Raw genomic sequence first — 25,201 nt, 5'->3', positions numbered from 1 at the left:
CTCCGCACTGTTACATTTTCATATTTTAAATCTGCACTTGGGTAAAAACTCACACAATGTACTTAATTCCAGATTTAAGATTACCACAGATTACCACAACTACATCGAGAACGAAGTAGCCTATTTAAACTTGGATTTGGTCAGGGAGACAGAAGAAAGAGACAGTGAACAAGTTTGAGGCTTTTTTATTATTATTAAAAGATCAAATTTAGGTCATACAAAATGCACACATAGAAACAGTGTAAGGTCCCAAAAAACTGAGAACAGGCGCAAAGGCAGCATAATCAGGGCATAATGTGCTTTCTCTTTACACATGATGAAATGATTCTGGTTTGAAGTTTTAAACGTGACAGCACTGCACAGAAATAGTCTGGCAGGTTTATTTTTAACAGCCAGGTGAACTTAAAAGTAACAGATGCATTGTGCTTTAAAGATCAAGTGTAGAATGTTGTCCATCCCTGTGAAAAAGACAGAGTCCAGTGCAGCGTTGGTTTGACACAGGGCCTGTGCAGAGGCTAAACGTCAGGGTCATAGGCCAGAATGGGGGCAAGCCACTTCTCCACCTCAGACACATCCATGGCCTTCCGCTGGGCGTATTCCTCCACCTAGGAGCAAAAACATAGTCAGCCGTGGAACTGCGTTAAGGACTGACAAACAAACTGTAACCGTTTGTTTTACTCATCAGCCTCACACCATAATGGCCTGACTCATACTCTGGGGAATATAGAAAAAACACATCGTAATCTTCATAGACTCATGCCCTAAGACTAGATTTGACCAATGCTTTTGGTGTGAGGGCAACATTGGGTTTTTGAACTTTCCAAACCAGTTGCAAATTGGCCTGTTTTCAAACAAGTACAATTCTTAAATTCTCGAATATACTGTAATTGTCTAAACCAGGGGCTTCCAAGTAAATTTACCTGGGGGCCAAAATATATCGGTGTATTGCCGGGGTCCATAAACAAAAGCTTCAGTAAATTATGTTTTGATTGGTAAAATACTACTGAGGAAACTTTTTATTCCATAAATAAATAATAATGAGCCTGACCAGACTGTTGCTTCATAAAAATAGCTTACACTTGTTTTATTGCACTTTACCGGCCTGGGTCACACGTTTTTGCTACAGGTGCTACACTCACGATATAATTAGAATATCATTCAAATGTGCATTTATTTCTGTAAACTTAAACTTGAAACTAATATAGGAGATATAGACTCATTACATGCAAAGTGACATATGTCAAGCCTTTGTTTGTTTTTGATGATTATGGCATCAATGATTATGACAGTCCATTTTTTTTCTGAGATTTTTAATTTGGGGTTTACAAGCTGTGAGCTGTGTATCATCAAAATGATAACAAATAAAGGCTACATATGTCAGTGTGTATATAATGAGTCAATCATATATTAGTTTTACAGTTTAAGTTGAATAACAGAAGTAAATGCACGTTTTCATGATATCCTAATTATATGATGAGCACCTGTACACTGTAGTTATTATTTATTCATATTATTTAATACACTTGATGGTGGCAAGCTACTATTGTAGCCACAGCCGCCCGGGACAGACTGTCCATTTACCACGTGGCTATAATGTGTTGTTTATATCCTAATCTCTTAATGTGTCAGTGCCCTCTGCTGGACACATGTGGAATTATTTCTTTTCTTTATTTAAGATGCCCCCTAGTGGCTGAAATTATAACATTAAATAAACTCTAGCAGTCAAACAAACATTGGCTAGCACAAGATACCTGGCTGTTTCTGATTTAAGGATGAACTCAGTGTACCTGCTCCTTAGTGATTTTCCCCACAGCGAAGTATGAGGCCTGGGGATGCGAGAGGTACAGCCCAGAAACGGCCGCTGCAGGATTCATGGCCAAAGACTCGGTCAGACTGATGCCTGCATAAACCGGGAGCACATGACATTCAGGCTAGTGCAGACATTATTAAATGCCTCATGTGGAATGAAAGGGGAGGGGAAGGATGTCTTGAAGACCAGAGTGAGGAAAATGAGCAGCAGAAACAGTTTCCAAACTAATCTAATGAACTAGATCAGAAAGAGTCATTGCTTTAAATTGAAACACAAACAAGAACGCATTGACAATTAACAGCAAAGCTTGTAGCAATTAACAGACACAGCCCTCTCCCCCCTCTCTCACAGTGAAGGGGTTATTATTGTAAGGTACCAGTGTTTTGGTGGATGTTGGCCAGGCTCCACATGGTCCTCTTCTCGGTGTGGTCCGGTTGGCTGGGGTAGCCTGCAGCTGGTCTGATGCCCTGGTATTGAATCTTGTGCAGCTCTGAGGTCTGCAGGGCTTCAGTTGTGCTGTAGCCCCACAGCTCCTTCCTGACCCGAGTGTGAAGGTGCTCGGCCAAGGCCTGGACAGACCGGAGGGGAACAGGAGCCATAAACAACATGATTCTGCAGTAAGAACATCATTTCATGAATACCTCTGCCAGTCTGTCTGCCAGGGCTTTGACCATGATGCTGCTGTAATCGTCTCCTTTGTCCTGGAATTGCTGGCTGAGCACCTCTGCCCCGAAAACTGCCACAGCAAACAGCCCAAGGTAGTCGTCCACGCCTGAGTCCAGGGGGGCGATGAAGTCAGACAGGCAGAGGTATGGCTCTGAGCTAGAGGAGTCTTTCTCCACCTGTCTCACACACACACACGCCGACTCACTAAGATTTATTTATTTAAGTAGGGACAGTACATATTAATGAGCATATAAAATGTGTAAATATGTCAGAGGGAAAATTAGCCTATGGCTAAAAAATGTTATCGGTAAACAGGCTGATGTGAAACTTCCCATTGAACATATATAACAGTAAGACACATCAAAGTCACAAAACAATACAGGAAACAGGACGACTACAGGACAAGGAACAATGGGACCACAAGATACACTAACATACAGGTAACATTAGGGATCTCAGGCAACAACAGTGACAAGAGACTGGACAGGACCGAGGACAGTGAGGACAAAGGACAGAGGACAGTGAGGACAGAGGACAGTGAGGACAAAGGACAGAGGACAGAGAGGACAGAGGACAGTGAGGACAGAGGACAGAGGACAGAGAGGACAGAGGACAGAGGACAGTGAGGACAGAGGACAGTGAGGACAAAGGACAGAGGACAGTGAGGACAGAGAGGACAGAGGACAGTGAGGACAAAGGACAAAGGACAGAGGACAGAGAGGACAGAGGACAGGGAAGGGTAAGGCAGATGCCGAATGCGGTCACTTCCACAAACCCAGGGAAAGTCAGTTCATATTCACTAATTCATTAATTTCTTCATATATATTAAAATATAAATAAATTAATGTTATATTTCATGAAGTTCTATTTTTTTCCTTAAAATAGTAAATTATTTAAAGTGCTGTGGTGAATTGCACATAGCCTTAAGGTGCATTTTACATGTGATTTTGTCAATTATGTAGATAAGCTTGGGTTGATCTTAGCCACTCCTTTAAGTGACTTTTAAATGATTTAAAGCTGGGAGCCTCCCTCACAGTAGCTGGTAGTCTGTTCCACTGGACACTGCCTATATAAGACAGGACATTTTTACCAAAGGAGGTTTTCCTCACAGGAACCCCAGGAACCTCGCCTCTGCTCATAGACCGAGTAGTTCTCGAGGCAGTAGTTCTGTATTTAATGTATCTTGTTACAGGTGATGGACACAACCCATGTACGCTTTAATAAATTAGACAGTTTCTAAATGTTAGGACATTTTCAAAGCTCAATAATATATATTTGGAAAGAATATTACAATGGTGGTAACCAAATGTTTTTTTATCAAAGATTTTCAGTGCCTTTTTATAAAGTCTTTCAATTGGTTTTAGAATTGTTACACCTGTCAGGGACCAACTACTTATACAGTAGCTTACATGGGAAAAGATCAAACTGTCTAAAAACATCATAACAGCTTGATGAGTCATTAGCCTGGGTATTTGGTTAAACTTTGACACATTAAATTATTTATTGTTGATATAATTTTAACATGATTCTTGAAGGAAAGGGTAGAATCTAACAACAAATGCTTTCTGTGCGTGTAGCTGGAGACATGATCGGATAAGCCAATTCTGGATATGAGTCAGGGCTGATGTAAGAATTTGGGCTGCTTCCTCGGATGATTTTGCGCTTAATAATTGAATGTCTACATCCTTACAAACATCAGGTAAATCATTTATGAATAGAGAAAATAAAATAGGCCCCAAGATGACAGGGCCCTCCCTCCTGTGTGATGCTGGAGATACAATACCTGCTGGCGCAGACCGTAAAACACAGCTGTTGGTTCAGTGTCTCTGTTGATCAGGACGTCTTTTCTGTACAAGCAGATGTCATCGCCTCGGGACTGAGCCCGCCAGAAACCCACCAGGCCCCGTCCCTTCAGAGCAGAGCTGTCAATCATCTGATGAAGCATCTTCTGAGCTTCATCGAAAAGACGCCGAGCCTCCGGACCTGTGAAGAGCCATCATTAGTCACAAAGCAGGTTTCACACAGCATCATAGCTTGCCCAGGAAGTTTCCTCCACGTGCCTTTAAAATTCCACTTAATATTATAATTATTGGTCTCCTTTAAGCGCACCAGTCTAGTATCAGAGCACTGCACGCACCAACAGTCTTGTCTCTGAAGATCTTGGGGTATCCTCGGTTGGGGTACTTCCCTCGTAGCTGCCATACATCAAAGAAGGGTTTCCAGTCGATGTAGTCCAGGATACTGTTGAGGTCGTAGTCCTCAAAAACCTTAGTGCCAAGGAACTGTGGCCGCACTGCACACATATACACAACATCCCCAATCAGGTTAGTCATTTATGGTTGAAACGAGCTTTTTTCTGTGCTCTAAATCGATGATGTGTCACCTGGTTTTGCTGAGGACTGCCAGTCGATGTGGAGAGCCTTTTCTCTGGCCTTGTTCAGAGACAGGTACCGGCGGTCCTAATGCAACAGAGCACAAGTGAATTAGGAGCGCAACAACAGGTAACAATGCTTCTGTTCATGGTCTATAATTGAGCAACTGGGTTTTCAATACTGTAGTACCACAAGTTTAAGCAAAAGGGAGAATAATCTGTATGCAACCAAATGATCTAATGGTTTCGTAACTGATATCCTAGAGCATAACAAGAAAACAAAATCACTTTTAACCTGTTTTAAATCAATGAGTTGTTACAATATACATTGCACACTGTTGGGTCCAACACTGACGACTGGAGAACAAGATAACAAACCCTGTTCAATGCTAATCATCTGGCAGCAAATCTATGGTGTCAAATGCTTTACACAGACCAGGGAATACCAGCTGGGTATTTCTTTGAATCAGTTTGGCCTGGAGAACAGTGTGCTTTGAGGAGTTTTTCTTGGCGCTTTGAGAACTGCGGAAACATGAGCTTAGGTTCAATGGTTCACGATGTTGGGCGGGCAGTGTTAACCACTTTTGGTTTTGTAAAAAAATCTGCAACAAGATCCTCTCAACACCCAATAACTACACTAATACTGACAACCTTGGTTCCTACAGTAAGTATAAAAAGCCTGTTAGAGATATTACCTTTTTTTTCTTTGTAAACCTACTAAAATCCCAAATAGTTAATTGAAATACTAAAGCCATTTTAATCATTATTTGAATTTGAGCTATCCCGTACCTTCAAAGAGTCGTAATGGTCCTGTCTGACATCCTCATACTCCTCTTTCAACTCCTCGAAATACTCTTCCCTCTGGGACTCGTCCATGAGCTGCGAGCACTGAACACACCCTTTAGGTCACGGGAGGTCACAGCAGTGTGTAAACTTTAAAGCAGAATAGTGTGTGTTCTTACCACCAGCACAGCGCGGGAGGCGTCCAAAACATGTACCACAGGAGAGGTGTAACGTGGGGAAATCTTCACAGCCGTGTGAGTCCTGACAAAACATCGCAGCTTTACGTAAATATCCTAGAAAATTAGTCACGTCAAGATCATATTTTAGAAACCTGGATTAACCAATTACATTATAAAATCTGCATGTAGTGAACTTGTGATCAGCTGAAAAATCAAAACAACAGGTTCAAAGTGCATAGGAGCCATTGATCGGACATGCAAAATCAACAAGTCAGTTGCGTCTACAGCATATCGTCAGTGTCTCGGCACACTCAAAGCACATGCAGTCATACAGATCATTTACATCTGTGTCAACTTCAACGAGCTGAAGGAGAAAGTCCACTGATACAGTCTGAGCCTTAGCCACAATGAACCACATACTAAGAAACAGATGAAATTGTAGGAGTAAAAATCCTTCTTCTGCTCTAGTGTGCTCTGAGACAACAGAGGACTTTACTTGGACGTAGTGGCTCCTCCGATCAGCAGCGGCGTACTCATTCCCAGCCTCTCCATCTCTTTGGCCACATGGATCATCTCGTCCAGGGAGGGGGTGATGAGGCCCGACAGCCCGATGATGTCTGCACAACACAAACACTCACAGGGACCAAAGAACTGCTGATGGGTGGATCACTGACGAAATCAGTGTTTAGTATCAAGGTTTCAAGGAGCTACTTCACTTCCTCTTTTTCACTTGTGCACCTTCACATCACAGTGTTGGTTTAAGAGGTCTTTCATTACCTGCTTTGCGAGCCACAGCCTCTCGGAGGATCTGATCACATGGTACCATCACGCCCAGGTCCACCACTCTGAAACCACAGTGTTGAATAACTCGTTCAAACGCAATCTACAGTCCATGCCCAATTCAACATTACCTGAAGTTGTTACAGCCGAGGACAACGCCAACAATATTTTTGCCAATATCATGGACGTCTCCCTTTACTGTGGCGATAACAATGGTGCCCTGATATGGATCCTACAGAAATAAATCCATATTACATTTGAGTGATCTACTTTAAGGTGCACAAGCGGAGTTGTCACGTCTAAAAGAAAAATGAGGAGAACGCTGAAGGGCATGCAGTTAACACTCACGGGACAATATCCCTGTAACAGTCTAATCATGTCAAAACATACAAATAACTTACAGTTTCAGTAGTTAGTCCTGCAGATTGCATCATCGCTCTCTCTTTCTCCATGAAGGGAATCAGATATCCCACAGCCTTCTTCATCACGCGAGCAGACTTTATTACCTGCAAGTTCACATCAAAGTCTCTGTGAAATGTGTCCAGAGTCCTGTAAGACACTTGATAAGCACAATACCTGAGGCAGAAACATCTTCCCTGCTCCAAACAGGTCGCCCACCACCTTCATGCCGTTCATCAGCGGTCCTTCGATAACGTGCAGGGGCCGCGTGTAGGACTCCTGAGCCCGGCACTCCTCCACATCCTCGACAACGTACTTCTCCAATCCCTAACAACACACAGTATTCCTCAAGGCTCCACAAGATTCTCAAATAACTTTAAAGGAGTTAAAGAAGGCCAGTGGTGGAGGGTAGGTCAAGATTTTAAGATTGAATTTGCCTAAGCTGATGTTTTGACCTGGTTTAGGGCTACTATCTCTGTAATTACTACATCAATCCACATGAAACAAAACTTCAGTGTTTTAACAGTCAACAAAAATAAACTTTATACTTATTTTCTCACAATAGCTTTGAAATTTAGCAGCATTTCAAGATACGATAAGATAAGATAGCCTTTATTGATCTCACAATGGAGAAATCACATCACATACAGCTCTTAAAAACACTCAGGGTGTGCAAATAAAATGTGAGAAAATAAACAAAAAACGATTAAATCCCACAAGCATCACTGTAGTGATATGATTTATATATTTTCTGTTTGGAGTTATTTTTGATTATCTAAAATATCTGTATGTAACTCTATGCAGAGGCCATAGAGTTAAATAGGCCTCTGCAATCCAGCTAGGAAATTCATAAGCAGGAATCCAACTGTTCCAAGTGATTCATTATGTCCAGATAGCTACGACGAAAACACAACTAATAAAATAGTTCTGTATACTGCATCATAGCAGCGTGTTCTGCCTCTGGCCTTCTGTATCGTGCTGTGTTGTCTTTACTTTGATAAGAGCGTACTCCAGCCTCTCCTCCACAGTTCCCTCTCTCCATTCCTCACTCTGAACGGCCTTCTTGGCTCCTTTTGCGTTGTTCTGTTAAAGAGGACGATGTGAGTGAGCACTGTACACAGTTCAGCTGCAGACTCACACTGGTGTGGTACCTGTGCGTACGTCAGCAGCTTCTCTGTGGCCTCAGGGTCTCTGTCCCAGATGAGGTTCTCGCACAGCTCCAGCAGCTTTTTGTCAATGTCGTCGTACACCGGCAGATTTCCAGCGTTTACTATGCCCATATCCAGGCCATGCTGCAAAAACAGTTCATGTCACCTTGTTCATAAGTCAAACATGTTGTAGCCATGTACAGAGCTTGTATTTATCCATGAGTGTTTCATTGTTGTGATTAACACTTTTCCACCATTTCAACAAAGCAAATTCCTAGCCTGGGAAAATTTTCACTGGCAATGGTAATCAAAATTATTCTGCACGGCTGCGCTTGTTGTAAATGTGCGAGATAAAGCTAACCTTGATCTTTCTCTCATAGTCAGAACCAGGAGTTTGTGAAAGAGAGCACATTTCAAGTAGTTATAAATATATCTATAAAGACCAAACAATCGTGAGAAGGAATGTTTTTTTTCGTTTTAAAGCATTGGTTATTTTTCCTTTATACAAGCACGTAGATTATTTAAAAAATATTTGTGGGCTTATTTTTTCAATGAAACCCCACTGTCCAAAAAATAATCATAATATAGGATTAAAATGCAAAAATGATCTAAACTGAACTTTTGAGACCAGCCTCAGTCACGGGGGTCTTGATTAGCTACATTTGTGTTGGTGGAAATACCTTGATGGCGTGATACAAAAATGCCCCATGCATGGCTTCTCTGATGACCTCCATCCCTCTGAATGAAAACGACAGATTGGACAGTCCACCGCTGACCCGGGCTCTTGGCAAAGTCTCCTACAAAAAGTCAACAGCATTCGATTGTGTCAGCCAACATCGGCTTTAGTGAGTGAAGACTGGGCTCACCTTGATGACCTGCGTGGCCCTGATGAAGTTGACCGCGTAATGGTTGTGCTCCTCCATGCCTGTGCCAATTGTCAGAATATTGGGGTCAAAGATGATGTCGTTGGGGTCATATCCCACTCTGCTGACCAACAGCCTGTAGGCGCGAGTGCAGATCTCCACTTTGCGCTCCGTGTCTGTGGCCTTTGGAAACACTACAGTTAGGGCCAAAGATCTTCGGTACCATTTATTTGTCACAGGAGTAGATAACATCAGATTTGTTGCCATTGTAAATATTTCAAATAGAAATAAAGGCAGACCTGTCCCTCCTCGTCGAAAGCCATTACCACCACTGCAGCCCCATAGCGTTTTACTGTGGCTGCTCTCTGAAGGAAGTCCTGCTCTCCCTCCTTCATACTGATGCTGTTCACGATGCACTTCCCCTGACAGCACTTGAGCCCAGCCTCAATCACAGCAAAATTAGAGGAGTCTATGCACAGAGGAACCTGAAAGAGTGTTTTGTCTTATTATTCAAGTGACAGTAACTTAAGCTTAAATACCAGCTCCTCCAGCTCCTGCCCTACCCTGGCAATATCTGGCTCTGAAGCAATAAAGTTGCAGAATCGAGCCATCGCAGCGGGACCTTCCAGCATGCCTTCATCCATGTTTATATCCAGGACTTGAGCTCCCATCTCCACTTGAGCTTTGGCGATGCATAGTGCCTCCTAGGCAGCAGAGCGAGTGCATGTCAGATACACTCAGGCTGGAATAGAAATGTCTAAGGAATGGCTCTTACCTCAAAGTTACCTGCCATAATCAGCTTGGCAAATTTACGTGATCCAGCTACGTTACAACGTTCTCCAATGTTCACAAAGTTGGTGTGTGGGCCAATCCTGAAGGGCTCTAAACCTGGGAAAACGCATGAGGTAGCACAGCAGACAGGGAAAAGTGGAAGTCAGGAGTAAAAAATTCATAAGAAGCTCAAAGATCAAGGAGAATCATGATTTAAAAAAAAGAGCATGACAGGAGGAGCAGAATGTACCTGAGAGCTGGAGGCACTCCTGGTAGAGTTGAGCGGGGGGGGCTCTGGGCACAATGTGTCGGACTGCTTCACTGATGGCCCTGCATCACAGAAGACACACTTTTAGATGATAACCTCTGCCAATAGCTGCGTCTTGTGCTGCTCCCGAGTATGACCTGATATGTGCTGGAGTGGTTCCACAGCAGCCGCCCACAAGATTCACCAGTCCATCCACAGCAAACTCCTGCTCAGAGGCCAAAGACATGGATCCAATACAGTGTGTGGGTGTATTAAAAAAGCATTTTGACAGGATTGGCAAACTACCTTCAGATTGGAGGCAGTGACATCAGGGGTCTCATCGTAACCTCCAAATGTGTTGGGCAGACCTGGCACAGACATAAGTGGTCAAACAGAAGTGGAACTTGTGCATTCACGTCTGATTCATGAATGCTTTTAATCACCTGCATTTGGGTAACACAGCACAAACGCAGACGTGCTCTTCCCAATGGCCTCGATGAACGGCCTCATCTCTGTCGCCCCTAAGGCACAGTTCAAACCCAAGCTACACACAGCACAGACAGTTAGTGGGAGGTGCGCGTACGTACAGACAGGGGTACAATGTGATGATAACTCACCATAGAGGTTTAGTGTGTGATACACTGACCACAAAGGCCTCGCTGGTTTGTCCCGACAGAGTCCTGCCGCTTCGGTCCACTATAGTCCCTGAGATCTGCCCACACAGACAGTCAGCTTCTAATCACACATCCCCCAACAGAAGAGATACTTACAAAGATAGGCTTCCTCTCGTACTCCTCCTCAAACAGCAGATCAATGGCAAATAAGGCAGCCTGGAGACCAAACAGTGTCCGACAATGTTAGCTCACCTTTCACTGGAAATTTAGTTCTTTAGTTCTCCGCATATCAGGAAGATAAACTATGCAATTGAGTGATACCTTAGCATTGGCAGTGTCAAAGATTGTTTCCACCAACAGGATGTCCACTCCGCCGTCCAGCAGCCCCCGGACCTGCTCAGAGTAGGCCTCCACCAGCTCATCAAACGCTGACCACAACACAGTCATCGTGTTACATAGGTCAGAAGCACGCCTCTCTTATCACAAAAATAAACAATGAAATCAAGCTCTGTTCACAGGGCTCTGAGTGTCTTACTGATGTTCCTGAAGTCTGGCTTTTCCACAGAAGGGGACACGGACAGCGTTTTGTTGGTGGGACCCACTGCCCCTGCCACATATCGCTTACACCCTGATCAAAGCAGTGCACACAGTAAAACGGCTTGAAAACCCAGAGCAGCGAAAAAAGCACGCAGATTAAAGCAGAAGTGCGTAGTCAGGGCAAAAGGGTGTGTTACCACTGAGTCTGAAGACATCGTCTGCAGCCTTCCTCGCCAGTTCAGCAGACGCCTTGTTCAGTCGATAAGCCTGCACACAACACAGGAGCAACGTCATAAACTGAAGCACAGGCACACACAGAATGTTGGAAATTATGACAGGACAATGCTCATGCTTTAGCTGAAACAGGGATGCATAGCAGTATATTGTAATTATCATGATCGCCATAACATTATTGGATTAAGTATAAGATAAGATATATTTATTGATCTTACAATGGAGAAATTCACTTGTTACATTCAGCTCTAAAGAAAACAGTCAGGGTGTACAAAATGTGCAAACTGTTAAATAGTAAATAGAGGTATCTGTATATACAATGACTATAAAAAACGTTTGGAGTTCTTTTGTAGATTGTACTTCAGTCCTGTAAGACTGAATTTAATTTTAATTCAATATACTGTGTCAAAAGGTACACTGAATATTACAAAAATATTGTTATTACATTTTACACTTTACTCATATGAATGACCATAATCTAATGATAGTGGTTGAACATTATGGGATAATTTAAACTCGTGTTTATGTAAAAGTTATAAGGATGTTTTAACCTTCCCTAAAAGACAGTCTTAAGAGGTATTAAGAGTTCCGTTTTCATTAAGTACTGTGCGGTATGCGAACGTACCAGGTGCTCCAGCTTGTAGTCGGCCTGTGCCACTGACGTGCTGCTGAAAGTGTTAGTCTCGATGATGTCGGCCCCAGCCTCGAGGTACTCCTGTCAGGAACACATAAAATCTCTGTTAAGCCACCACACAGGGATGTGGGCCCAAATCCAGCCCCTCTCAAACAGGGATCAGTTTAAACAAACTTTCATGAGGACCACTCTGGGCCTGAACCGTCTGTCAGGCTGCAACATGTAATGCAATCATCAACAAATTATATCCCAGATAAATTGCTATCTCAGCCATTATGTAGACTTAGGAACAGATCTGAGCCCAAAGCCACTCAAATTAAAACAATCTGAGTTTTCTTTATCAGTACATATATGCCAGAAGTCCCTTTGTAGCCTCAAAGCTCGTCATGTGTCCCACTGTACTGTTTGATGCAACAGGTTGGTTCTGGGGCTGTGATACCTTGTGTATTTGGTAGATGATCTGAGGCTGTGTGATGCTGAGCAGGTCATTGTTCCCCTTCAGAGAGACAGGGTGCTCTGTGAACTCGTTCCCTCTGAAGTGCTCCTCTTCCAGCCTCTGCTGCTGGATCATGGTGCCCATGGCTCCATCCAGGACCAGGATCCTCCGCTGCAGCAAAGCACGCAGCTCACGCTCCACAGGAGACCAGGAAGCAGCTGTTCCACACATCATTTTTACTGTGGTTAGGGTGTTGGGTTGGTGAATGTGGAGTGTTAAATGGTGAGAACAGTTCATTTGCAGCAAAGCATCTTAACTATTGTTGGTGCAATATTTGCATCTTTTGTTTGATAATGACTGGTTCTCCAAATTCAACTAGAACAACAGTGCACACTACAACATTTACAGATTTCAACCATATGAACTCTCTAAGAGGCTAAATGTGATCATTTGACACTATGAAATGTAAAAATCGTAACAATTATATTTTTCAGTCATTTATTCTTGTGATGTCAACACAGCTTGCCTGTCCTAAGTTGTCCTGGGACAACCTCACAACAACCAATCAGAGGTGCTTGGCACTGCGTGCTCGCAGCAGCAGCAGCCTCCACATCCCAGGCGAACGCATGGACCGACTGAAAGACATGAGGCCATCATTGGGCTGCCCTTTCAGACCCATTGATCCTATATTTTAACCACAATCGACTGGCCTCTGGCTCTTAGTGGTGTCCACGTCCCCACGTGCGCACAGACTTCGCTCTAAAATGCATCAAACTGTATAAAAGCCTGAGTTTACCTGCACCGGAGGACAGTTCGCGGAGGACATTTGTCGGAGCCATGTTCAGCGCCTGCCTCGACACCAGCCCCGCGGCTCTTCTCAGCAGCACAGTGAATGTGGACCGGGGATCGAACTTTTTACAAATCCAGTCTAGAGCAACCGGTGTTTATGAAACATCCACTTCCGGCCAGAGCACTTCACAATAAAACCGTGGGCGTATTTAACTCTCTGCAGCGCAGTCATCATAACACACGGGTCTGCGAATCTCAAAAATGAACATTTACAAGTTTTTTATGTATCTTTAGAGTTTCATCGTGGAGTACAAGTACAAGGAATGAACACACAATTAGGCAAGAAGTTACATGAAACAAATTATTTATTAAAAACAAATCAAACATGACTTTTATACAAATAGATTATTACAAATGTAGCTCTTTAGTGCAACAGTCAGTCCTCAGAGGCTCCCTTTAGACTGGAGCGCGCACTCTTCTTCTCTGCCTGGCCCATGGCGCGGTACAGCTTTTTGCGCAGCTCCCTTTGTCTCTTGGCTTTGGCCTCCTCCTGCTGGTTCTTCTGTTGCAAGAACTCTTTGTGCTTGGCATGTTTCGCCGTCTTCGCCTTCTTAGTTTTATAGTTATGAACTGTGCCCAGGGCCTGGAGGAGGGCTATCACCTGCAGAGAACAACACATCACATGAGCACAGATGAAAGCTTACTGCAGGTTGAGAGAGGCAGGTCAATTACTGCAATTGTCAGTGAAATACACTAAAATTACAGATTGATAATGTAAATTGTTGAGCTGGTGTGGCTGCATTTTACACTTGCCTTCCTCTCGTGTGGTTCTCGGATCACACTCGGCCTCTGGAGGTCCCTGGGGGTCTTCCCTTTGGGCTGCTGTTGCTTGGGCTTGCTCTTGAAAGGGAGGGCTTTCTGGAGGTCTTTCGGGATGTGCAGTGGGTTAAAGCGCCGGGGAGCACGCGTCACAGGCTGAAAACACACATTTACAGGTCATGTATGGAAAAAACATACTATATAACTATAACTTACTATACAATAACCGCTATTAAAATCATTTATGAAGTAAAACAGGGGCATGCACACGTTTCAGTTTGGGTTTGTTGAATGTGTATCGTGAAATCTACAAGTATAGTAAGCGTAGTACCTGCCTGTAGTGGAAGTGACAATACAAACTTTTACAATCCCACAGCCAACAAAAAAGTCTGATATTTTTGGCAGCATAAACGACAGATTTTAATTACACAAAACAACAATAAACCCAAGCCCAACAAAAGAAAAGTAAGACAATACGGAAAGTAACTACAACCAGAACTGCGCATCATCCTTAGATCAGATAGATTTAAGCTGATGCTGCAGATTTGCCCTTTGTTCAAATGAGTTTTGGGCTGAGAGCCAACATAGCCATCATTCTAAAAAGCGCAAATATCGGCTCATCTAATGGCAGAATCTATTCATACACTTTCAGTAGGAGTGCGGCCGTGTACCTTGTAAAGAGAGTCGGTGTTGGGCTTGTTGCGGATGCCAAGTTCAAATTTGAGCTGGCCCAGAGTCCTCATGCCGGCCCAACCATCCTTCTGTCCCACCGGCAGCAGCAGTGACGTGACCGGGTTGTACAGCTGCGGGACAGTCACCGGGTACCAAGAGCGCAGGAACACAATATCTGTACGAAAACAGGACATCATCACACAACAGGCAACCAGACAGTCCTTTCCATGTCGACAGTAGTGTGTGCTCACTCAGGAAGTCAAAATTACTTTCTCACCGCTCATGAGCAGGCGGTCCTCAAAAGTGGCTCTGTAGGCTCCTGTGGGGGTGGACAGGGCCTTTTTTATCTGACCTCTGACCCCTGACACACTTCGAATAGAGGCGCCTTCAAACTTGGCAACTTCCAGGACCGTGTTGAACATGCCCTGCCACAACAACACCCATTTGAGTTTATAATTTTACAACTAAGGATACTGACAAAGAAGTGGAGAGTGGTAGAAATCTCACCTTAATGAAACAAGTGTTTTTGAAAATCTTGTAAGGGTAACCCAGGAGTTTGAGCTTCTTCACAATGGTCACAGACTTGTCCACGTCTAGAATGACCCCTGTGGCTGCAATGCGGAAATTAGCCTAAAAAAATCCGACTGTTAGTACGGGACCGTTGTAGGAAACACTGGTTGAAGAATGAGCACTGATTACCTTGATTCCTGCCACAGACTGGAGAGCCAGGAAGCCTGTGCCCTGGGGAGTGATCGGTCCTGCACAAGAAAACAGGACATGCCTTTAGTACAATATGTAGTATGATGGATGTACTACCTAAACCCAAAAAATAAATGGTCATGCGTCATTTTGGCATGTGTCACAATAAGAATTACAGTCAAAAGCTGCTCTGTTCTCCTTAATTAGGGAGACTCTCACCCCAGATGGAGGCCCCGCAGTGCATGTGCTGTGGGGTGTACTTGAGCAGACGGTGGCGCCCGTTGTGGTCCTCGATGTGGTACAGGGGGATGGTCTGGAAACGGCGCCAGCCCAGAGAGAGGATCAGGGGGTCCCGAGTCTTCAGGATTCGCTGGTACCAGCGATGCTTTTTCAGGCGCATCTGAGGGTCACGTTACAATAAATATTAAAATCTCACCTGTATCTTTTTCTGCATTCAGATTCGACGTATCGTGCACTACATTTTTCTATGGTTTGATCCACTCTATTGGGCTCACATTCAATATCAAAGTCACAGAGTGAGAACAATTTTACTTAAATATCCAATAACATAATAATTTAAAACAAACAAAAAAAAAAGTTTCTGTCGCTTAGTTTAGAGAAGGTGAAATATGAATAGCTAAAATGATACAAAAACACAGATAGAAGATAATCCATTCAGCCCCAATTCATAGTAATGATCCAGAGTAATTCCCAGAGCTTGTCAATCTTAGATTTAGGCATCAACTTTTTATTTCTAATATACAAAAGCCTGGTTACAAATATGATACATAGCCCGGCGTTGTCACTTGGATCATAGCAATTCTAAAAGAAAGGAAAATTCTTTGGGGCCAGACTTTTAAGCCTGTTTAAACAAGACACAAAGCTATATAGGAATCCTTTTTACCAAGTGTTTTTGAGCAACGTGTGCGCCCCGCCATGAGGACCAAAGAGAAGGGCTTTCTTTTTATTTAATTTTGGAAGAGATCTAAAGAACAGGATTACCATTCAATTGTGTTATTTGCAAAGATATTGTACAGCCTTATCAATTGCAGACAAATACTTTGCCAATTGCAATCATTAACAGTGGAATTTTGATTGCTATGAACTGGGCCGCCCTTTCCAAGGCAAGTTTATTTGTATGGCACATTTCATGTACACGACAACTCAATGTGCCTCACAACACCTAACACCCAAACACATTAAAAAATATATAATAAAAACACAATAAAAAGCAGTTGATCAAATCGGGGCGGCCTTTGCAATACTATGATGCGAGCTCTCACCTGTAAGTACCCCACGTTGCCTTCACTGGAGCTCAGTCCTCCGAGGATTATGGGATAGTGTGGGTCGAAGTTGGTCACAAACTCGCAAGGCAAAGCAGAGATCTCCAGCCGCACATACATGCCTGGCCTGAAGCCTTCATACTGCACTCTTGTCTCATCGTCCACCGCCTCGAATTCGACCCGGTTCAGCTGCACACAAATCAAGGTTTAAATGGCCGCTTATTCAAAAAGATCCACAGCAGGGACATGTTAGGATACCTCGGCCTGTTTTTGCATCTCCTCCTTCAGGTCGTCCAAATACGTGCCCTCTCCGTCATCGTACTCCGAGTCGAATCGCTCTTTTAGCCGCCGCTTCTTCTCCAGTCGCTGCTTCTTCTGCTCGATGTCATCAGGTTTCACCTGCGGCTCGTCCTCATCCTCGTCTGCATCACTGTCGCTCTCAGCCTACAAAACAATCACAATGTTATTAAAATCTCATTTGTAATGTAAAATGCAATTTATGTGTTCAGTGTGAATGTAACTAAACTCATCGCTTTCAACTACTTTCATCTTTCGTTTTATTTAGTAGGCCAAAAGAAGTGTTGTTTAAAAAGGGACTCTGGATTTCTTATGCAGGAGAAGATTATTTACCATCAGTACGAGACCCAGTGACATTATGGCAGTATTAGTCATTAGTCAAAACACAAGCCATCTGTGGGACAACCGTATGTCTGACTGACAGTCCCTGTGATAACATGCTCTAGAGTGGGCAGTGTGACCCAGTGATTTAAATATGCCAATAAAAATGGCATTCTTTACCATAAAAACGATGGTATTTGGATTTATACGGGACCTGACCTGATGCACAACCCAACACACAGATGAGAGTTTATGTACCTGCTCGTCATCTTCTCCACTCTGTTTCTTATGAACCTCTCCCGTTTCCAAGTCCTCGAAGTCTCCAAACAACTCGTCTGAAAGCAACAAAAAAAATCAGGCCCAGGAAAGATTTATAACTGTTCAAACACATACAAAATAACAGGCAGTCACAACATGTGCATGTAACGTTTTTGTTTCTGATGACTTATAGATGGGCATCAAAACCAACAATTACTTTATCATGTGGTATAATACAGTATTAAGAGACGTAAAAGACAAAAATCTTTCTCTTTTCTACTTCAGCAGAATATTCAGAGAAAGGCACAGAGGAAAAGTGAATAAATCAGCTCCATTACCGTCCTCTTTGAGCAGAGTGGCAGCATCTTCGCTCTGCTCCCACTTCCCGGTCACAAAGCAGTCTCTGATAGAGTCCAGCACCTGAGCACACAGCACAGCAGGTCACTAAGCTTCATTAACTGCACTTCTCATGTTTCCCTACGTGTGACCATTTACTCTGGGTATTCTGTGAGTGCAATATGAATAAAAAGGTCACAATAACATGTATATGTACAGAGTTGAATGTACATGAATACTAATTGACTGACTAACACAACAATGTGCTCTTCAACAGGATAATTTAAATATTGTATGCAATATTGAATAAATGGAAGGTCAGATACAGATCCTAAAGCAACGGTCTGGTTTTGCTCCCACCTGTTGTAAATCCCAGCTAGAGGTGATGTCTGGATGGAAGCGGGAACAGTCCAGAGCATCAGCATGGACTCTCTTACTGTTCTGAGGCCGACTGACTCGAAACAAACCGCCCAACTCCTCATCTTCATCTTGTGAGTCGGCAGCTTCTGCCACTGTGATTAGTCAGAGAACAGGTTAGATAACTGCAATAACTTGCACTTCTACTTGACAGGCTACGATTTCAACAGCATCACTAAGGCGTACATCTTTGTAAGAGTTCTGTTGCATTTTGCTTAGATGCTTGAGTTGTGCCAGACATACCTGTGCCATACACCAGTTTACGCAGATTTGGGGCTGCTTCTTGTTGCCGTAGAAATGCTTCTGATGCTTTCTGCTGGAGGGACTCTTTCCAGCGCAGGGCCCCTGTGTACAAGGGTTACAGACTAAGCTCTTCATTGCAAAAGACTGTAACCACCTTTCAAATCAAAGGTCTTACCTTGCTCCTCTTCTGACCCCTCCTCCTCTTCAGAACCCTCTTCTTCCTCTTCCTCTTCCTCATCCTCTTCATCATTATCTGAGCCTTCTGTCTCCTGACCCTCATCATCCTCTGAGCTTTCCTCATCAGAGCCCTCCTCGTCCTCACTCTTCTCCAGCTCATCCTCACTGTCGGCAAACACAGGAACCTCTGCCGTCTGCTCCACTTTCTGTCTCTTCTGAGGGGGCGCGTCCCTCTCTCTGGTCTCTTTCAGAAACAGGCTTATGTCATCCTCTTCGTCCTCCCCTTCATCCTCCCCTTGATCCACCCCTTCATCCTCATCCTCTTCCTCGCTGGAGCCACTGTCCTGGGCCTGGTCATCACCGAAGACCACTCTCCTCCTGCTCCGGCCGGTCTCTGGGTCCAAAACAGTCTCCTCTTGGAACCTACACCACATGCATCTTTTTAGTCACTACTGACAAACTTGTTGTGTACACAACAATATTAGCAAACAACGATGACATTAGCAAATAGTCTGAGACAATGACGGAGTAAGTCTCACCGGCCCTGATCTTCCACGTCCTCAGGATTGAGAGTGGCCGAACCACTGAACAAGGACACTTTACTGGCAGCCATCTTGGCGTCTAAAGTCGCATGTGTGTCGAGGAGAGACTGGACAAGCTCCGTAGTGGGACGTACATCTTCCTACAGTGGCACAGGCAAATGTTACAACATAGGAAAGAGGAAAGGCAGCATAACGATCTCTAAATGCCCTCTCAAATGCGTGTCAATTAGTCTTTGTCTTTATATCTTTTATCATGCATGAATTTAAATGTCAAAAATTACTTCTCTTGCAATATAGTACTCACAGCACACAGGTAACAACTGAAGCCCTATAAAACATATCGGGATGTCCACCACAATTTTAACAATACTTTTAAACTATATGTATGTTGATCCTGTTGCTCTTTAAAATCATCTCAAATGTTGCTTGAAACGTTGTCAAACTCACCTGTTGCTGCTTGACGTGACTGGCGGGGAGGTCCACATACACTGCGTCTTTGTCATAGACCACACCCCCGACTCCTGCCATGGGGGCGTACAGCAGCCGCTCCTTCTCATTCAGGGCCCGCTTCTTTTGGGCATCAGGCAGGGGGCACGGGTCGGCCAGGAAGTTCACATCAGACACCTGGTAATCCCCCACTCCTGTCCACCACATAGTATTAAGTCGGAACTATTGACTTGGTTCTCATTATAGAAAGCCATTCAAATTACATTACCAGGAATATGAATGTTAGACTTGTTCTTCAGGTATGTCCCTCGCAGGTAACCATACAGAGACACTGTGCGGTCACACTTGGGTTCGGTCCTGATCTTTTCGGGGTCAGTAAGGTCCTCCATTCTGTCAACACAGCTCTGTTATTAACATGTAGATACTGTCAATCATCAACTGGGGGTGCACTTAAGAGAGAGATAGTACTCACCGGTCGGCCAGCACATACGGGTGGGACGTCTGCCACACCAGAGGACGGAACTTCATCACAGAAATGAAACGGCCCAGATTCTTCACCTCTTGAGTCTGGTACTCCCCGTACACCATCCCCGACAAGTAGAACAGCTTTGCACCCTGCACAAGCAAGCACCCAACAGCTCAGTCACTACACACCCTTTACTACCACTGGAAATTGGAAAAGGAATCTAGTGTATGTGCAAAGGGAAGAAAGAATGGCGCTGATGTGACTTGAATTGGCTTTAAAAGATCACTTTCTCCCGGGTTGGCAGTTTTGAAATAGAAGCGCCAAATGTACCTGGTAGACCTCAGTCCAGAAGCGGTGCTTGAGGTTCTTCTTGGTTTTGCGCAGCGTCTTGTTGTTCTTAAAGGCGTCGAGGTGAGTGAGCACTCCCATGATGCGAGGGAAGCCGTGGACCTGGCAGATGTTTAGGAACTCAAAGGTCTCCATCTCGAAGCCAAAGCTGGCATCGATGAGCATCAGCACCTACAGTAATGTCACAAAAGACCCAGTGAGAGACGTTCAAAGTGTCAGGACAAGTAAAAAGTGAATAATCATCACCAGGTCCGCGACTTTGGCCAGATCGATCATGGTGTTGATGTCATTTGTGCACTCCATGAAGGTGAGGCGACGCTTCTTCCCTGCAGGACACAGACACAGGAGAGAATCAGCATGAGTCAACAGCTACCCGGACATGTCACAGAGGGGGGGGGGGGCACACTCACCTGACACGATGGTCACAGGGCCAGAGATGTCGCCCAGCTTTTGCCTGGTGAAGCTCTTGATCAGACAGCGGATCAGTGTGGTTTTGCCCACTTTGGGAGGCCCCATCACCACTATGACCACAGGAGGGGGTTCCAGGGGGGTGCGGTCAACTAGGGGGACGTGGTGCCTCTTCGCCTTTATGTCCTGGGCCCTAGAACAGTCCACAAAATGTCGAACAGTAAAGCGCTTGCGTCATTGTAAATGCAAGAGATCAAGTGTTGTAAATTGTAAATGTGAAGTAGGTGAAGGAGCCGACCTGTGGAAGGTTTTGGCCATGCGCACAGCGGACTGCACCCCGAAGGCCTTGGGGTTTCGTCTGCGCTCATCTTCTTCAGTGGACGGACCCTGCTTCTTCAGCTTCTTCTTCTCTGCTTGGGGCCCACTGTGCTTCTGCTGGTGCTTCCTCTGTTTCTTCACTTTCCCATCCATTTTGGCAGCTAGAACAATCATCACATCATCACAATTTATTCAACAAATATTTAAAAATATAGAAAAAAAAACACCCTCAAAGTTTTATTCAAAGTAGCCTACAAAGTGGTTTATATCCAATTGAATCTTTTAAATACAATCAACACAGACTCTCCCAATCAACCACAAAGTCAAAGCCTGTCAAAACATGTCATTCTTGTCCAAAACAGCATGGTAAAGCAGTGAAGTATTTGGGAGAACGAAGCCCCTGCCCCGCTGTTGTGCCGGTGTTTACAAGAGTCCTGGGAAGAACTGTCGCTAACCTAACAACGCAGATGTGGTCAGCTAAAATGAAACTTCATAATGCACAACACGCGCTCGTGTCTAATCATTAGTTAAAACATGCGGAATCCTACCTTGGGCTCAGCAGCGGCTCCAACAGAGGCTTGTTTTCACAGTTCACGTGCGCCGCTACCACGGACCCGGAAGTGAACGGGAAACATGTGCGTGGAGTGGTTCCGCTGTTTCTGCACAGTACACAACAGCGCCGCCTGTAGGACACACACATACAGCTATAGTTTAGTTTTTTGCTATTACACAAAACATTTACTTCATAATGGTTGTCAAATAATTTCGGAACAGATTTTAGAAAGATGGCATTATTATTTTTATTATTATTATTTTTATTATTATTATTATTATTATTATTATTATTATTATTATTATTATTTTATTTAGCCTATGTATTTATTTATTCATACATTTATTTTGTACATTTATTTCTACTTTATTTTATTATTATTTTTAAACAATTTTGACCCTTCTAAACTGTAGATTTACCGTAAAATCTATTGTCTTATTATATATATAATATCTTAAACATAAGCTAAGAAAATATAGGCCTAATTCGTTTATAGAGAGAAGAGAACTCAGAGATGTGTGAGTTGAATTGTTCAAGCCATATTTGTTGCCTCCACTAGATGGCAGCCGTGAGCGGGCATTGCTCTGACATGGATGGATTTCACTTTGATAGTCTACATTTTCAACAGGAATTTTAAAGTGAAAATTACATGAACCATGCAAGAAACATGAACCGGGGGGGAAAAAAATCCTCTAGCATTCAGTTTTACCATAATATTCCAAGACACATTATGGATAGCCTAGTGTGTCATGGTGCATTAGTCCCTGAGGAGAAGTTTGTCATTTTGATGCCTGATCACATCACAGACAATATTCTGCTTCTCTGTTATGTAGTCAATAGTAGGGCCTACAGTCTATATCAGGGGTGTCCAAAGTGCGGCCCAGGGGCCAAATGCGGCCATCAGACCAATTTTTGGTGGCCCTCGGCATCATCAGGGTTGGTCCTTTTCATTTGAAATGTAATAATTCTGCACAATTCTAACCTAATAACTAACATTGCATTGTGAGACATGAAGGTTTTAAGCATAAATAAACAATTTAAACCTCTGCTAGTCGATGGTTTTGCGGCACTAACCACTGATCTATGGCCCTCACCCTGTGTATGCTTCAATATGCGGCCCCCCCATGAAAAAGGTTTGGACACCCCTGGTCTATATGATCCCCATATAACATTATCCACATTCTTGAGTGCGTGTGCGTTTAGTTTCCTTGGATCTACTCATTTTGAAATATACAGCGGAAACGATCCCCAAATAAGTGGGGGGCAGTAAAAGACAGGAAGCTAAACTTTAAGATGGGGATGAGGATGTGAACTGTGAGTAAAACATAAATCAAAATGTTATGTTCAGTAACTTCATAGGACTGAATGAGTTATACCAAGTTTTTCCTTCTACCTGAGCGAATGCAACACACCTTAAATAGGCCTACAGTATTTTTGCTGCTCTACCAACCTCTGTTCCTTTGCCTTGTGTCAAAACCTGCTTTTTTATATATTTTTGACGTTCTGTGTTGAGCTGACCAGGGTGCACAGAACTCCTCACTGCAATCAGTTGAGGCGAGTGACTGTTTTCTTGAACATGAACATGAAAGATGCAAAGTGAGACTGTACAGTAAAGAGCGGATGAAAGGACAGTTAGACAAAGCCTTGGGTGAGGTCCGGGGGGTTTAATGTTTAATGGTGTCGTTTGGCAGCAGTTCAGAGAGACGGAGCACACTGCTGCAGTGTCTCCACCACACTTTTATTTAGAAACAGACAGCTTCTACAAAAAAACTTCACAAACGACCCAGGCACCTCAGAGTCTGTGCGCGAGGAGGAGCCTCTCTATACAGCGCTGATGTAGCATTACAGTGTGCCCTGCAAATACTGGCATAAATATGAGATGATAATGTATCTATTATCTGTTTAACCTTCAGGGTTATACTCAATTTCTTTTACAAAAATGCTCTAGTCAATACCAAAAAACAATTATTTATAAGAGCAGGAATATAGACCATTTGTCAGTCAATGCAATATTCCCCTTCATGTTTTTAAAGGGTTTCAGATCAGGGGACAGGGACAGCCCCAAACAGTCCCTCTACTTCAAGAGTTGAACATATGGGGTTCTTTTCCACATGGCAATCGCTGTGTTGTATGTCAAACTCATCTCAGGTGTTTGTTGCCAAAACATGTTTCATCTTGTAGTTTTTTTTGTTTGTTTTTTAGTTTATTTAGTTATTGAATGTAGTATTGAGTCTTTGTGTTTGGCAGAGCAGAGGCTTCTTTTTTGTTTTTCTTTTATTCAAATAAATGATAGTCATAAAGGTTCTGTCTATTTGTACTTATGGAGGATTTCTGATCTTCAGACCCAAAAATCTTGGGCCATTGAACTGTGATTCTTGGAGACTTTAGGACCACTGGGACCATGTTCCTGACAGTGCGCTGAAAAAGGTTAGACTCACATCCTTTTTGGGGGTAATTTAATAAAGAGTATGAAGAATATGGCCCATATGTGATCATATTCATAACCCCATGAAACAAGAAACATCAATATGAGAGAAAAAAAGAAACATAAAAAGACATAAGAATATTTTTCTCATTTGATTTCTCAAGGGCACCAATCATTGTGACTCACACATATTACATTACAAATATCTCAAAATGTTTTTTGTTTCTTGTGTTCATCCTTAGTAGAATATGTTTGCAAATATCAAATATGATAACCCTCTTGGATGAACTCAATCCTCTGTGTATTGAGCTAAGGTAAAAAGGTTTGACCATGGGGTGAGGATACATGTATTTTACATCAATATAGTCATATTGGTGTTGTGTCTATTTGCAAGACACTTGACTTTGACTTTGACTTTGGTGGTTGTTGGTCAATGACACGGAACAGAAGACGTGTCTCTGTCAGTCAGTCACAGGGCAGCTGTGGCTACACAGCAGTGGAGCAGTTCAGAAATGCTTCTCAAGAGCTCATTATATTAACGTGCATTGCATGTACAGTATAAGAAGAGAAAAATAACATTATTTTTCTTTTGTTGTAAATGAGTTCTTCATACATCAAAAATAAGAGTTATGGAGAATATGACACTGTTGCTGCAACATAACATTGTTCTTTGTTTGAAAGCAGGGTTAAAGCAGAGGTTCTCAAATGATGGTTCGGGACCCAAAAGTGAGGGCGGAACCATTTTCAGTGGGTCTTTGTCAGAAATGACTCTCAATCAACTGTTTTGTTAGTTTGAACCATATGATCTATGTTTTTAATCAATAGGAGTCTGCGAGGGATTACGGTTGTATAACACAGCTAAATTTAAACTTTTTTTGGTATAAGTTTAGATGAATCATTTTATTAAAGGG

At 43.3% G+C, this 25,201-nt stretch overlaps 2 protein-coding genes across 2 annotated transcripts; both read right to left on the bottom strand.

Annotated features, from left to right (window-relative positions):
* Positions 1-212: 212 nt before the first annotated feature.
* On the bottom strand, positions 213-13,399 carry mtr (5-methyltetrahydrofolate-homocysteine methyltransferase). The gene is made up of 33 exons (XM_079576987.1): positions 13,269-13,399; positions 12,476-12,690; positions 12,028-12,117; positions 11,366-11,435; positions 11,167-11,259; positions 10,953-11,059; positions 10,788-10,847; positions 10,635-10,729; positions 10,461-10,561; positions 10,324-10,385; positions 10,176-10,243; positions 10,021-10,100; positions 9,775-9,887; positions 9,563-9,703; positions 9,299-9,484; positions 9,003-9,182; positions 8,817-8,933; positions 8,140-8,280; positions 7,982-8,071; positions 7,166-7,315; positions 6,991-7,095; positions 6,721-6,821; positions 6,587-6,654; positions 6,306-6,426; positions 5,810-5,891; positions 5,637-5,735; positions 4,860-4,935; positions 4,614-4,769; positions 4,260-4,459; positions 2,452-2,652; positions 2,187-2,379; positions 1,788-1,900; positions 213-605 (listed from the first exon to the last, which is right to left on the bottom strand). The coding sequence occupies exons 1-33, from the start codon at positions 13,309-13,311 to the stop codon at positions 516-518; spliced, it is 3,807 nt and encodes a 1,268-aa protein (XP_079433113.1). The 5' UTR covers positions 13,312-13,399; the 3' UTR covers positions 213-515.
* A 257-nt stretch (positions 13,400-13,656) lies between these two features.
* bms1 (BMS1 ribosome biogenesis factor) lies at positions 13,657-21,991 on the bottom strand. The gene is made up of 23 exons (XM_079576717.1): positions 21,861-21,991; positions 21,293-21,473; positions 20,997-21,187; positions 20,833-20,912; positions 20,569-20,757; positions 20,245-20,387; positions 20,041-20,162; positions 19,773-19,966; positions 19,323-19,465; positions 18,782-19,206; positions 18,607-18,708; positions 18,307-18,458; positions 17,949-18,030; positions 17,611-17,687; positions 16,993-17,178; positions 16,735-16,923; positions 15,671-15,851; positions 15,452-15,510; positions 15,260-15,382; positions 15,030-15,177; positions 14,752-14,927; positions 14,075-14,236; positions 13,657-13,922 (listed from the first exon to the last, which is right to left on the bottom strand). The coding sequence occupies exons 2-23, from the start codon at positions 21,463-21,465 to the stop codon at positions 13,698-13,700; spliced, it is 3,522 nt and encodes a 1,173-aa protein (XP_079432843.1). The 5' UTR covers positions 21,466-21,473; positions 21,861-21,991; the 3' UTR covers positions 13,657-13,697.
* Between the last annotated feature and the right edge of the window lie 3,210 nt (positions 21,992-25,201).

This window comes from Gobius niger (genome assembly GCF_951799975.1).
Source record: "Gobius niger genome assembly, chromosome: 19".
NCBI classification, from domain to species: Eukaryota; Metazoa; Chordata; class Actinopteri; order Gobiiformes; family Gobiidae; genus Gobius; species Gobius niger.
This window is presented reverse-complemented; position numbering and strand designations above follow the sequence as displayed.

Bases quoted from the DNA above. Each gene is read 5' to 3' on its own strand.
- bms1 (XM_079576717.1), bottom strand. From the start codon at position 21,465: ATGGATGGGAAAGTGAAGAAACAGAGGAAGCACCAGCAGAAGCACAGT. The intron at 20,388-20,568 runs GTACATTTGGCG...TTGCTTGTGCAG, and splicing joins TCTGGACTGAGGTCTACCAG to GGTGCAAAGCTGTTCTACTT. The intron at 15,852-16,734 runs GTGAGAGCTCGC...CGTGACCCTCAG, and splicing joins GCAACGTGGGGTACTTACAG to ATGCGCCTGAAAAAGCATCG.
- mtr (XM_079576987.1), bottom strand. From the start codon at position 13,311: ATGGCTCCGACAAATGTCCTCCGCGAACTGTCCTCCGGTGCAG. The intron at 10,562-10,634 runs GTGAGTTATCAT...TGCTGTGTGTAG, and splicing joins TCACACACTAAACCTCTATG to CTTGGGTTTGAACTGTGCCT. The intron at 9,704-9,774 runs GTAAGAGCCATT...TCTGCTGCCTAG, and splicing joins TTATGGCAGGTAACTTTGAG to GAGGCACTATGCATCGCCAA.